At 33.3% G+C, this 14383-nt stretch overlaps 3 protein-coding genes across 5 annotated transcripts; 2 read left to right on the top strand and 1 right to left on the bottom strand.

Annotated features, from left to right (window-relative positions):
- The first annotated feature begins 5352 nt into the window (after positions 1-5352).
- Positions 5353-7234, top strand: LOC112733679 (probable UDP-glucosyl transferase 73B6). The gene has a single exon (XM_025782718.3). The coding sequence runs from the start codon at positions 5425-5427 to the stop codon at positions 6943-6945; it is 1521 nt and encodes a 506-aa protein (XP_025638503.1). The 5' UTR covers positions 5353-5424; the 3' UTR covers positions 6946-7234.
- A 1818-nt stretch (positions 7235-9052) lies between these two features.
- LOC112733676 (inositol 1,3,4-trisphosphate 5/6-kinase 4) lies at positions 9053-11535 on the top strand. 2 transcript variants are annotated; one of them, XM_025782715.3, is made up of 2 exons: positions 9053-9332; positions 9883-11535. In XM_025782715.3, the coding sequence occupies exon 2, from the start codon at positions 9883-9885 to the stop codon at positions 11332-11334; it is 1452 nt and encodes a 483-aa protein (XP_025638500.1). In that variant the 5' UTR covers positions 9053-9332; the 3' UTR covers positions 11335-11535. The 2 variants fall into 2 exon arrangements, with proteins under 2 accessions (XP_025638500.1, XP_025638501.1); XM_025782716.3 differs by having other exon boundaries at positions 9068-9325.
- LOC112733678 (uncharacterized protein At1g66480) lies at positions 11197-14116 on the bottom strand. Of its 2 annotated transcripts, XR_003168261.3 has the most exons (3): positions 13346-14116; positions 13179-13268; positions 11395-11884 (listed from the first exon to the last, which is right to left on the bottom strand). XR_003168261.3 is itself a non-coding variant. In XM_025782717.3 (2 exons), the coding sequence occupies exons 1-2, from the start codon at positions 13970-13972 to the stop codon at positions 11813-11815; spliced, it is 699 nt and encodes a 232-aa protein (XP_025638502.1). In that variant the 5' UTR covers positions 13973-14116; the 3' UTR covers positions 11197-11812. The 2 variants fall into 2 exon arrangements, 1 of the variants encoding a protein (XP_025638502.1); XM_025782717.3 differs by lacking the exon at positions 13179-13268 and having other exon boundaries at positions 11197-11884.
- Positions 14117-14383: the final 267 nt, after the last annotated feature.

Below are 14383 nucleotides of genomic sequence, written 5' to 3'. Positions count from 1 at the left end.
ATTGGAGTAATGCATGTGTCGCTAAAACATAAGGTAGCATATTGCATTAAACACGTGAATTAAAGAACAAATCTAAGAAAAACGAAAGCGTTTAGAAACTTTCTTGGAAAAAAAATGAAGTAATAATAGAAAACAAGTATTTAGTTATGAGGAGTGTTAGGGCAGTAGAATTTGTGATGTTTAGCTATCAATTAGCCATCATCAATATTTTTAATGGTGTGAGATGACATCTAATGGTGTAGGATTAATCATTTTTTTTTTGATGATTAAGTGCTGGCCAAATTTCAACAAAAGTGTTGGTCCCCTAGTCTTTCTCTTTAGTTATTATGTGCTCTCTTAAAATATATGTTAGAATTATTATTAATAAAATTTTGTAAATCTTTTACTTTAACATATAAATGTATAACAAAAATATTAAAAATTAAATTTTACATATCTTTTATAAAAAAATAATTAATAATTGTAATTGTATTTTTAAAACATATCTTAACTAAATTATAAAGGTAAAATATGGATTATTTGATGAGTTATTCTTAAGTATTCTAGAAAGCAAATGTATGGTTTTAATTTGTTCTGATTTATTAATTGTCTATCACATTAATATGAAAGGTAAGAGAAGAATAATAATAAAATAACAATTATATAAAATCATAAAATAAATAACACAAAACAAGAATATTTATTTGGTCTTGAGAGCTTTTATAAATTTTTTCATTTAATAAGATGACTTCTGAAATTATTAACATGAAGAGTTTGAATGAGTATTAGAGTTAATTCCGTTTGTAATAGATCACTATGAATCTAAATATATTGAAGGAGTTAAACTCTAAAATATAATTTGAGATTTGCAAAATGTTACTAATTTTGTCATTGACTTTTTAATTATATTATTTATGTCTCCAAAATAAAAAAAATAAATGTCTTTAGTTAGTCTTTTGTCTAATTTTCGGCCTATTTGCTTGTTGCCGGCAGTAACATAGTAAACCTCGCAAATGACTACTACGTTGGATAACATAAAATATTGTCGTGTTGATTTTGGTACTAAACTCTCAATAGAATGACGTTGTTTTAAGTTTAAGAGAGTTAAAATGTTAAACCCCCAAAATAAAGTAATCACTTCATCTTTTTCAAAAGTAAAACACTATGTGCTCAAAATCCCGTTCGCGATTGCTCGTTAGGATTATTGTGGTGAAACGATTTAGAGTTTATTGGAATCCTACTCATCATTAACGACCGAAATCCTTGACAGAAAGAACAAAGCTTCTTTGCAAAATCTCCTGACATAGAGGCAGGTGTACAGTAGATAAAATTAATATTTTTCTATCTTTTACCATGTTAAGGTATGTGTCATTATGAATGTTACTTTAGGATTTTGTATAGGTTGATGAAACATTTTTTAAACTAAATTATTAGCTAGGATTGTTGTGTCTCGTGTGGATAGGGAATTTTTAGTATGCTCTATTTTTACAGAGGAGAGAAGTGTATTTCTTCAATGACAATGTCAATGATGATAGCTATTTCAAACAACTTTTATTTGTGTTGTGTTGTGATCTGCTGACTCTATTATTAATAGTGTGAAACTTCATTAGTTAAAATTGTTTATTTTTGTTTATCATTCTGATGAAAAAATTGATGGATATCATGTTCTATCATGGTGAAATATTTAAGAGGAATACTAATAGAATATTAGTTTATTCACCTCATAATAGAAGTTGCTTAGAAGATTTAGATGAATATACACATGATGTTTTCTTCGCAAGAAATTATTACAAAAAATTCAGGTATGACAAGGTAGTTGAGTGTCGGTAACTGACTCTAGAGAGGAGCTTGGATATAGCTCTGATGAAGATAGTGCTGGAAATAAAAAAGCTAACTCAAGTGTTAGTCTGAAGAGACACCTAAAACCATTCACATGGAATAAGGGTCATACTAAGAGGGAGTCCAAAGAAGAGAGCTTATGTAGTTGCTACTGTTAGTGGGAGTGCACCTAAAGGTGCTACAAGGCAACACTACCACTGATGCACCACAAGTTGTTTAGACTCCTCCTGCTGCAGGTATTCAAAATCTTTCTCTTGTTGGTGTTACTATCATAGAAAATTTTTCAACACCAATAGTTGTACCCCAAGATGCAAGGATTAACTTATCTTAACCAAACTGTGGTGGATCGCAAAATGAGGTTCGAGTAATAAATCTAATTTGTTGCCACTATTTTGTCATAGTTCCTTTGTCATACTAATCCAAACTAACAATAAGTTCTCTAGTTTCGTATTGGTACCAGCACTACTAGTATAATAATATCACAAAAGTTGCTAACTAAAAAGAGGATCTTACCTCTATCAGAGTCCGTCAATGTTGATCTCCTATAAAGAGCAAGTGCAATAATAGTTTTTAAGTTGTCTAATTTTATGAAGTTTGTTCAAATTCTATGATTCAAAGCACCAAAAAAAAAAAAAACACCTAATATTAGATGCACTTGCTGATGATGTTTGATCATATATGGAATTAGCTAGAGCATTGGGGCTTTTTTTTATTTATTTAGAATTATGAATACCACATCAACCAAACTTTATAGTTTTTTTTTTTTGGTAGTCCATACTTTACAGTGATAATTTAATTTTGAGATCTTTTTGTATTTTTTTTTTGCAGCTTCTCTATGGTGTTTATTTTTATATGTCGCATTGACATTTTGATAATTATGATCAGAAACTAGAAACTGTTATTGTTAATGGATTTGGATCCTCTAAAGTTTGAATTTCATTTTAGAGAGTAAAGTGTGATCTCTCACCATTGATTTCATAGGTGGGACCAATAATAAATATGAAAGAGAAACTATTCAAGAAGAAAAGATCACACTTTACTCTCTAAAGTAAAATTCAAACTTTAAAGTATCCAAATCCATTGTTAATTTATTTGTGATTTTCATTCAGTTTGGTATTTAGGTTTTATAATCTATCAATACAGAACACATCAATAAAACAGAAAATGATCCTCAAATACTTTCATTCATCCATAAACAAATTACATTTAATATTGTCAAACTTTTACCATCACAACTAAAATAACAACTAACATGAAAAAACCAACAATTCAGCTCTCAACTTATCAATTCTCAAAGCTAGATTGACTCTTACTTGTTCATTGTTATTTGATGCAGCATTTTCTCTTCCATTATCATCTTATTCTACATTCTCAACCCAGAAAAAAAATTTACACTATTTTTTTTTACTAGTATGTATGTAGCAAATATACGAGTTAACATAAAAGAATTCAACACAAATCCTTAAAGAAAAATTCACGTTGTAATTCAGATATTCGAAAAAAGATTTATGTGGGTGGGTATCTTCTGTTTTAGACCACCAGAATACACGGCAGTATCCTTACCCACTTGGCATGCATTACAAAAGTTCGCCTATTTGTTAAGCGAACTTTATGAGAAAAAGAAAAAGATAAATTCTGAAAAATAATTTTTTAAAATTAATTTTTTTAATATTTTATGATAGAAAAAATATTTAAAGTTAGGTAGTACCTGCAAAAGGAGTCATTCAAATAAAGATGTCAAAAACAACTTTTTTAAATACGTTTTTTAATAATTAAAATTTAACGCATATAACCGATCAAATTGTGTTATTTTTATTCAAATTTGACCGAACAAATCAATTTTGCTGAAAAATCAATAAATTAAATTTTAAATCCGTCTAAATTAATATTTTTTTATATAAAAAATAGCTATAATATTCCTATTATAAAAAATAACTAAAATACTCATAATATATATATATGTGTGTGTGTTAATTTTGAAATCCTAACCTTATGATAGCAGAGAAGAAAAAGACTACAATTTAATTAGAATTTTTAAAATTAATATATAAAATAGAAGTATTTTAGTCATTTTCTATAATATGAGTATTGTTGTTATTTTCTATAAAAAATAATAATTAATTTAGACAAGTTCAAAATTTAATTCACTATTTGTGCGGTCAAATTAATTTGTCTGGTCTAATTTTGACAAAAATAATACGGTTTAATCGATTATATATGTTAAATTTTAATTATTAAAAAATATTTAAAAAATGTTTTAAACGTCTTTATCTATGTGGCTCCCACTTGCAAATACTTTAGTACTATAAGGTAGCGTTTATTTTGAGGTACTAAGACAGAGACGGAGAGACTGATACTAAAATTTCTGTCTCTATTTCTAAAATTTCAAATTTTAGTATTTGAGTACCTCCAAAAAGTAGAGACACAGGGGATTAAAATTTTTAGAGATGGATACTGAAACTTTAATAACATTTTATACCTAAAATACCCTCATTTCAATTAATTAATTCCAATTTTGTTTTTTGTGCAAATTAAATTAGAATTTCATTCTTGTTTCAATTTTTGTCTCTTATTTTACACCAAACAGAATACTAAAATTTATTTCAATATCTATCTCTTAATTTCTGTCTCTTAATCTCAATTTTTTCGTCTCTATCTATCTACCAAACACTACCTAAGTGGTAGGCTTCCCGAAGTGGGTGGACAAAAAAACACTTCAAAGCGTCAGCTTCTGAAGCTGATCAATACGGGTGTTTGGTCAATATTCTTGAGACACATATACAAATACACAAAGATACATAAATATAAAGGTACACGAATTTTATAATGTATTTGATAATAATATATAAAACACACATATATAAATTAAATATTAATTTTATCTTCTGTATCTTATGCATTATTATACCTTATACATTGATAATTTTTAAAATAATTAAAAATAACAAATTTTTAAAATTTTTTAAACACAAATTGGAGGATTCGATTTGTATACATCTACAATTTTAAAAAATATCTAAAATTATAATATCAAGATATATCACATATCTCACTTTTATATCTAAATTTTTTAGCCCTTTTTACTTTAATCCAACTTTAGTTAAATAATTACTATTTACATTATATCAATTAATTTTTTTTTAATTAAATATAGTTAAAACTATTGTGATTTGGATGGACTTTTATAATATAATTGCACACCAGGCATAGTCCTTAGTGTGTGTATGTAGTGTTCTAAACTTCTAATATATAGATCATGCATTGATGGATGCAGTCATGCAGTATAGGAGAAAGCCACAATTAAAAGAAAAGAAATACAACACTAAGTACAATTATTTGAAGCAAGTTAAAGGAAGACATATATAAAAGAAAATTCAATTGAAGACGGAAAAACATGCTATGTCAGTCCATGATTGGATCTCGAATATAATATTCTCTGCCACGCCAAATGCGAGGGATTGAAGCCATGCATGCAGTCTATGATGTCTTATGTTATATTTTAAAAGTAATATATAAAAAAATAAAATGCGAGCACCTCGTGGCCTCGGGGCAAGCTTCGTTCGTTGGAAATTTAATTATCCTATCTCGTCAACTACATGACTATAAATGGAACGAAACACAACACATAACTTAGGTGTCAAAGCTAAAGTGTACCCTGTGATCGAGGCTTACCGAAGGATGCCAACATCAAGGCCGCTGAAGATTTACTTCCTGCCCTTCTTCGCGCAGGGACACCTTATCCCACTCGTGCACCTTGCACGCCTCGTCGCATCACGTGGCCAGCACGTGACCATCCTAACTACCCCTTCCAACGCACAACTCTTGGACAAGATCATCGACGAAGAAACCGCCGCCGGCCACCACATCCGCGTCCACATCTTCAAGTTCCCGTCAGATCGCCTCGGCCTCCCCGCTGGCATCGAGAATCTCTTCGCCGTCTCAGACAGTCTCACCGCCAGCAAGATCTACATGGCGGCACATCTCATCAAGCCTGCCGTCGACTCCTTCATCTCCGAATCCCCGCCGGATGTGTTCATCCCGGACATCATGTTCACCTGGAGTGTAGCCTCCGCGAAACAATTCAACCTCCCGAGGGTCGTCTTTAACCCTATCTCTATCTTCGACGTGTGCATGATCGAAGCCATTAAGGCTCACCCAGAAGTATTCGAATCTAATTCAGGTCCGTACGAAATCCCAGGGTTACCTCACTCTCTAACGATCCCGATAAAACCATCGCCGGGCTTCGCTAGAGTCACGGAGCCACTCGTTGAGGCCGAGAAGGACAGCCTCGGCGTCATTGCCAACAGCTTCAGAGAGCTCGATGCTGAGTACACCGAGCACTACGAGAATCACACCGGAAGGAAAGTATGGCCTATTGGTCCTACTTCTCTCATGGTGCAAAAGACGGATACAAGTTCCGTTAGTGAAGAAGAACATGAGTGCCTGAAGTGGCTTTCTACCAAGGAAAACGGCTCTGTCGTTTACATCTGCTTCGGGAGTATGTGTCTTTTATCGGATCAGCAGCTTTACGAATTAGCCTTGGGTCTGGAGAGCTCTGGACACCAGTTTCTGTGGGTGGTGCATAGGAAGAAAACCAATGATGATGAAGGTGAAGGTGATGAGAAGTGGTTGCCCCATGGTTTTGAAGAGAGGATAAAGAAGGAGGATAGAGGGATGCTGTTAAAAGGATGGGCACCACAGCCGTTGATCTTGAATCATGCGGCTGTTGGAGGGTTTGTGACGCACTGTGGGTGGAACGCCACGGTGGAAGCTATCAGTGCGGGGGTTCCGATGATAACGATGCCGGCTTTTGCAGACCAATACTACAACGAGAAGCTGATAACTCAGGTGCATGGTTTTGGAGTGGAGGTTGGTGCAGCGGAATGGAGCATGTCGCCGTTCGAGCCGAAGACGAAGGTGGTGAGTGCGGAGAGGATAGAAAAGGCGGTGAAGAAGTTGATGGACGGTGGAGATGAAGCGGAGAGGATAAAGAGTAAGGCCAAAGAAATGAAGGAGAAGGCTTGGAATGCGGTCGAGAAAGGTGGGTCCTCTTACAACAGTTTGACTGAGCTCATTGATCAGCTTCAGAAGCTGGTGCTTGCTGCTCCGCCATGTCCAGCCACCTAGATTTATGAAGCTACGGATTATATGATTTTGCGCCCCCGTTTGTGATCATGCATGATCGATCATCTAGCACAGCTTTATCCATGCATGCAGTTTCATTAATTATGCTATGTGTACTAAAATCTTAATAAATTATGAAGCTGTTTTGCATGTTTAGAATTTTGTTCTGCGTGAGGGTCAATTTGTCTACTCCAAGAACAAATGTTAGGTTTTGTTTTAATTTATTTATTCCGATCCATTACTATTTAAAATCAGTGAATAAAACACAGCAAAACATGTATTTACTCTTCAATCTCAGAATAACTAAAATAATTTTCGTTAATTAGTATAAGTTTAAGTATTTGTTTTTGGAACCAAGTTGGGTTGGTCTAGTGGTTAGCTCACTAGTCCGCTTAAGCAAGTGTCGAGAGTTCGAATCCCGCCTTGTGCATGCAGCAATCCATTGGCCAGCGGCAAACCCTTAAATGGAGCTCAGTACCGCGACGGATTAGTCCTTGACCTGCCGGGTTGGGGGATACCGTGGGAAACCAAAAAAAAAAAAAAAAAAGTATTTGTTTTTGGTGTTTGAATGGTGAAAAATACGTACAAAATGTTTGAACGTTTCAATTTTTTGTTTGGATATTTTTTTTAAAAGTAGATGAGATTTTGTTCTTAAACTTACTTACAAAAAACAATTTTTTAGTCTTGCTTTCACTACTCAGCCTTATTAACTTTGATATTTAATTCTTTTCTACCAATTCCATCTTTTTTATATTTCATTATTTTATTTATAAAATTTTTATTGTTTCTCCTTATATGATTTTTTTATTATTTATTTTTTATCTTTTTTATTAATTTTTATTTGGTTTCACATGGTACATTTTTATAATTGTGGTTCTTATTTATTATCTTTTTATAATGTAATTTATTAATTCTATTAAGTAAAGTAAATTAAACAAAAAAATCATAAATAATAATAATAAAAAATTATAACGTACTCAAAAAGAATACAAAGAATATTAAAAAAAAATATTATATAAAAAATATACTAAAAAAATAGAGGAGTGCTAGGGGCCAGCAGAATTTGTGATGTTTAGCCATCAATTAGCCATTATCAATATTTTTAATGGTGTGAGATGAAATTTAATGGTGTAAGATTAATCATTTTTTCTTTGATGATTAAGTGCTGGCCAAATTTTAACAAAAGTGCTGGTCCCTAGACTTTCTCAAAAAAATATACTAAAAAAATTCAAAAATTAAATATAATTAAAAATAATATTATAATTTAATATTATGTCTTTTTTAGTAATTATTTATGTAAGAGTAATTTTAATTAATATTATTCAAACAATATTTATTTTATTAAAATCAATTTTAGTATAAAATTACCAAACATAAATGATATTAACACAAACTCATTTTTTATTTTTCTTATTTTTTTTGTTTAACTTATTTAAGTCACCAACAAATATTAACACAAACTCATTTCTTCCCAAAATTAATTCTATAAAATTATTTTTATTTAAAAAACCTTCGTTTAAACACACACTTCCAGTTGATGAGTTTGTGATCTGAAAAACGAAACCATTATTATAGGAGCACACAAATGTACTGCATGAACAAGGAATATTGGAATATATACTCAGCTCAGCTTCATCAAAGAATGTACTTACTCATATATGTAACTCAATGGAGGAAGATCATAAATTTAGAACTCATTTTGTCATGGATATTTTTTTGTCAGATTGGATAACCCTAATTTTAGATATTACAACACCACAACACACTCACATTATATATTTACCTACATAACACTAAAAGATTGATATTCAAAAGTTTGAACCCGAGTAGAATATATTAAAAAACATATGGTTTTACCACTTGAATTACGCCTAATCTACTATCATGGTAACTAAACATAGCAGATACATCTTTTTATTGTTTTTGGTCAGGAACATAGCAGATACATCTTATATTCTTATATGAAGCTAAAAGAGATGTAAGAAACAGTGTACAGGGACTAGGCCCAGACACATCTTTTTGTTCTTTTTGTTAAATGACCTTCTTAGTGGGCCTTGGCCCTAGAAGATAAAAGAATCCCCTAATCGCAAGCTCTATCAAATAATCCCCTGCCCGCAAGCTTTGCGTACCAATTAGGCAGTTACATGGGGTGTTCAACCCCGATCCAATCCGAATAAAACGGTTCTGTCGCATCAACAGCCGTTTCCGCACTTGATCCTTCTTTTTCTTCTTCTTCTTCTTCCAAACTCTTACTTAGTAAAGCTTTGAAATTGTGATTTTCAGCTTCGTACTCAGAAGTTAGAACCCATCCCTCGCAATTCCAGCTACCTATTAGGACACATAACTCCCTCATATCGCAGAGACAAATTCAAATCTGAACCAGGTCTTCGGTAATTCTTCACCCTTTCCATGATTTCTTCATCCAATTTGCATGCATGTTTGGTTTTTTTAACTTTACACGTTGCTATTTCTCTCTGTATTCTATGTTACATCCACAAGTTTCTATTTGAGGTTATTTTTCTTGGGTTCGCATTCACACTCCCAGTGCCATGTTCATTAATAAACAAATTCCCAATGTCAACTTAGGTCTATTTCCAAAATTTTAAACTTGTAATCTACCGATTTCATTAAATGCCTTTTTCCCCTCTAGAGATCTGCTCAACCTTGATGATATATGAAATAAAATAGGTAATGGAAGAGACTATGCAATTAATCATGTCATAGTAAACAGGGAATTTTTTTTTTTTGTACTATATAGAATATATGCCGGATAAATCTAGTGCATTTTCATTTCTTTCTTTTTGAAAATTTATAATAGATTGATTGGAAAAACTTTGATAACGTGTATTTTGATCATTACTAAGTCATGCTTGTTAATTTTTTTACTTGGCAAAGTTTGTAATAATTTTATCTCTTTTGTGTTGTTGCTCACACTATCAGATGGGTGTAGTGAGAGGAGTGATATTGGATGAATCGGTACTCTTAACTGAAGGTGGTGAGGATAAAAATGGATTCATACTACGGCCGGGAGCCGAGTCTCTAATCCAAACACTCTCCCGGTCCAAAATTCATATAGGAATCTCGTATGACGTGGACTCTCCAGATGGCAAGCTGAGTGTTCTTCAAAGTAATGCAAGTTTGAAAAATTTTGATTGTTTTATCTTAAATGATCCTACGAATGAGATTATGCCTGCATGGAGCATTAATACTGATGGCGGGATTGTTTATCTAGTTTCTAACAAGAAGGAGGTCTTACCTAAATTAAGCAGTTATAAATGGCTTCTTGTTGTTTTGAACGATGGAGATGAAAGCTTGTATTACACAACAGATGCACTTCGGATACAAAATTTGGCAGAGTTTCCCTTGACTATGTGCCAGTTGAATAAAAGTTCAACTGGAACTAATGCTGCAACTGTGGGGTATATAATGAAGCCTTCTCGAGTTGTAGATTTTGCAAACAGGGGTGCATTTCCATTATGTCCTACTCAAAATGGGTTGATGTTTGTGCCTCTCACACCCATGCTTCCTTTATCAACTCAATTGAAGAACATTGATATAGTTCTCCACAAAGCCACAGATGAGATATTATCTGTTGAAGACAATAAAATTACTTTCACGGAAAACATACAAGAACTGCAAAGATATTTGGAACTTCATCAGGATCTTTGTGTGATTGACCCACTGACGAACATATATCCATTATTGGATAGACTAGAAATACAGCAAATTCTACTTGGCTTAGAAGAACTAAATAGGGAAGGAAGCCATTTGATTAGAGGGGGCCATTTTCTTAAGATAGATAATTTTGAAGAATTTAATTTTGAGACTGGGTTAACTGAAGCTAGATTGTCTCTTCCATGTATAGTGAAACCTAAGATTGCTTGTGGTGTTGGTGATGCACATAAGATGGCAATTGTTTTCAGAGTTGATGATTTTAAGAATGTTGATGTTCCTCTTCCAGCTGTTATCCAGGAATATGTGGATCATTCATCTACTTTGTATAAATTTTATGTTTTGGGTGAGAAAATTTTTCATGCTGTCAAGAATTCTATACCAAATGCTGATGTTTTGAAGAAATCATCCAATGGCGATGAACTCAAACCTCTAGAGTTTGACAGCTTAAAATCTTTACCCACCGCCAGTGGTGACTGCAGCGCAACGAGCGGAGAGTCTATCGATGTTAAACTGGTTACAGATGCTGCAAATTGGCTTAGAAGAAGGCTTCAGCTTACCATCTTTGGTTTTGATGTTGTAATTCAGGAAGGTACGCGAGATCATGTAATTGTGGATGTTAATTATCTCCCTTCATTTAAGGAAGTAGGTGATGAAATCTCAATACCTGCCTTCTGGGAATCCATTAGAGGTAAGTATGACCTTAGGTTGTCTAAATAACCATGTTACAATTTTGTGATTCTTTGGCAAGGAATTCAGTGCCTATCAAACTCTTGATATCAAGTAGAAAATTGAAGTTGAATACTCAGGCTTCCACATTTGACATTTGAAATACTTCATGTCTGTGAATTGTGATGGATGCTATTACACATTTCAAAAGTTGATTGATTTGAGTGGTCATGCTAGACACCAATTGCTCCTTGTTGAATGTCTCATCTTTATAGTTTTATGTCCACAGTGACATATGAACCTATTTTCTTAAGGGGGGAAAAAATAATTTGAGATAACATTTGTATCTGCTTAATCTTATCTGAGCACTAAAAATGTATGAATTTATAGACATGTCTATGTCTATTTCAATATACATACCAGACTACGAGAGTCTACAGATTATATTACAAAAATTAACTAGCTTCAAAAAGAGAGTTAAAAGGTTGTGGTTGTGGCTATCTTGCTAGGATTGCTTCCACATGAATGACTATGAGGAAGGAGGGGCTGCTGCCTCCACACGAATTTCTCCTTGTTCCACTGGTCTGAAACTCACTCGTTTCTGAAAATTCATACCATTCAATAAAGAACATTAATATAATCCCAAGAAAATTTCATTTTTCATATTAGCTAATTAACTTTTTTTTAATTCTCCACCATTTTGTGTTGATCTCTTTTCTTTAAAAAAAAAAATAGCTAATTAACTTGGAATTTGAAACAAATCACTAGGAAACTATAGATATGATATCTTAGGCTAACTAAACTAACGTTAATGTAGATTGCTCTTCTGTTTACTTGTAAACTCGGGTTTTACGTTTGAATAAGTACCACAAAATAGTAAACGATCGAGGAACCATCATAGTTTATATGCCTTCTTTGCAGGGAACTTTGCTCAAAGGTCAAAGGAAGAGTCTATGCTTCATAAAACTACTAAACGTTACTGTCATGAACTATTTACCTTCACGTGAAGACTACAAAATTTTCAAGCTTATACAATTGAAAAGTAGATGCGACTGAAGCATCATATTTAATTTAGTGCTTATATATTGTTACATGTCCTTTTCGAAATTATATTTTGAATAATTTATTTTTAGCAACGAAGAAATTTAAGAAGCCGTTTCAAAATATTAAATAAAATTCTCAAGTTGCAATTTGTAAAAAATTGATAGACGATTCAGACAAAAAAAAAATGTTTTTCTCATAGTAGTGTGAAAAAGAAGCACCGACGTTAATTTCATACGCTCTCACTTTTGGCTTCCACTTCTAATTTTCCTTTGTGGTCCATATATGAATAATGAATCAGCAGACCTAAGAAAACGGCGATACATCATGCATGTATTGCTCTTTTAGCTTAAGACAAAACAAGTAAAGACAGAATAAATCCTTCAAAACTTAACAAACATGTGAAGAAGTACGAACATAATTAATTTTCCCACATTCTTAACATCAGCAAGCTACGGCTGATTGCTACCCCATATCTTTATCGTTATATGAGTAAATCTAAAATGGTTCGTGATACATAGTGATGGTATGAACGTTAAGCATTACTCTTAGGAGATGCTGGACGAGATGTGAGAATTAAATACAAATCTTAAATGAGATACATGAAAACAATTATTAAATTGTTGGCTTAACTATTTTATTATACATGTTTTTTTTTTTTTCCATTTTTAGGTGGTCAAACTCAACGGAAGTCTACAGACTACAAGTATAATAATAGTATAATACACATGCAACGCAAATATAACTAATCTGCAACCCGACATATTCCACGTTGTTACGAATTTATATTAATTTAGCATTTGAATAACACGTATAAACACACTATAAAGTCCAAATGAAGAAAAGGATCATACCTACGCTGCATCCCGGTATCAAGCAATCGCGTAAATAAAATCATTATTAAAAAGCATAACAGCCCACCAAGTCCACCAAAATCAAACAACCTTTTCAAAGATTCGAGAAAGTAATCAACAATATTATAATTAACAAAATAGCTAGTAACAATTAAAGAAATACATACCCCTCGAGCCTTATGATGATGATAGTTGACCTCTCTATTGCCGCCAGCCACCCCACCCTCGGCCTCCGCCGCCTCTCCTCCTCCTCCGCCAGCAGCAGCATTGTTCCCTATATACAAGCTCATGATCTTCTCCGCCACCTCGCCGCCGTCGCCACTCTCCTCCATCAACATATCTAATTGGGCCCTAGGGAGCCTCATCTTGACCCTCATGGGCCCACCATTATTTGGGCCTGGCCCACCAATAACGGGAGGGGAATTCTTAACGAGTGCAAGGTCCGAAACGGAGCGTTTAGAGAGCATCAAGAAATCGAGCCTCTCCTGAGCGTTCATGCCACGTATGATGCCACTGGATCGCGCCCTCCGAGGAAGTGGTGGCTTCTTCTCAGCTTGTTGCTGAGGCTTGGGTAACTCAACAAGGAAGTAAACTTTGTTGGGCTTCAGCTCATAGTGGGCCTCAAGTGGCTTGGCCCGAAGCCCAAACTTTTTCACCGACTCAGAATCAAGTAGAACGTGACCGGGATAGTCCTTAACGACGTCGTTGGCTACAGCCGGTGTCTTCAGCTTGAAGGTCTCTCCGTCTATCTTCATCACCTTAGCTCTTTTACTCCTCGCCATAGCGTTTCCCATAGCTACCTCTTTTTCTTTCTCTCTCTAACAGACAAAGTGTGGTGCTGGGTATTTATATTGCCAACATGGACATAGGATTAATAAGAGGTTGACAAAAAGCAGATTTCAATTTATAGATGTGGTGTGAATTAGTGGAATTTTGCTCATTATGATTGTACCCATCATAGACGTATAGTATTAAATAGTGGTGTGAAGCCTTGGATTTTTCATGAAACTCGGTGCTACGTCGTTCAATGCAATTATTAACCTAAAATTATCTATAATGATTAATGAACTAACTTTGTCTGTAGAGAAATACCAGGTCATTAAAATTTATTGCGTTTTTGTTATTAGTTAATTATTAATATTTTTAAATATAAATTAAAATACGTTATCGAATTACTAAATTAAAAAATTAATTCATAATTAAAA

The sequence above is a fragment of the Arachis hypogaea genome, chromosome 13 (assembly GCF_003086295.3).
Source record: "Arachis hypogaea cultivar Tifrunner chromosome 13, arahy.Tifrunner.gnm2.J5K5, whole genome shotgun sequence".
Taxonomy (NCBI): domain Eukaryota; kingdom Viridiplantae; phylum Streptophyta; class Magnoliopsida; order Fabales; family Fabaceae; genus Arachis; species Arachis hypogaea.
Note: the sequence above shows the minus strand (reverse complement) of the source record. Positions and strands in the feature narration are given on the sequence as shown.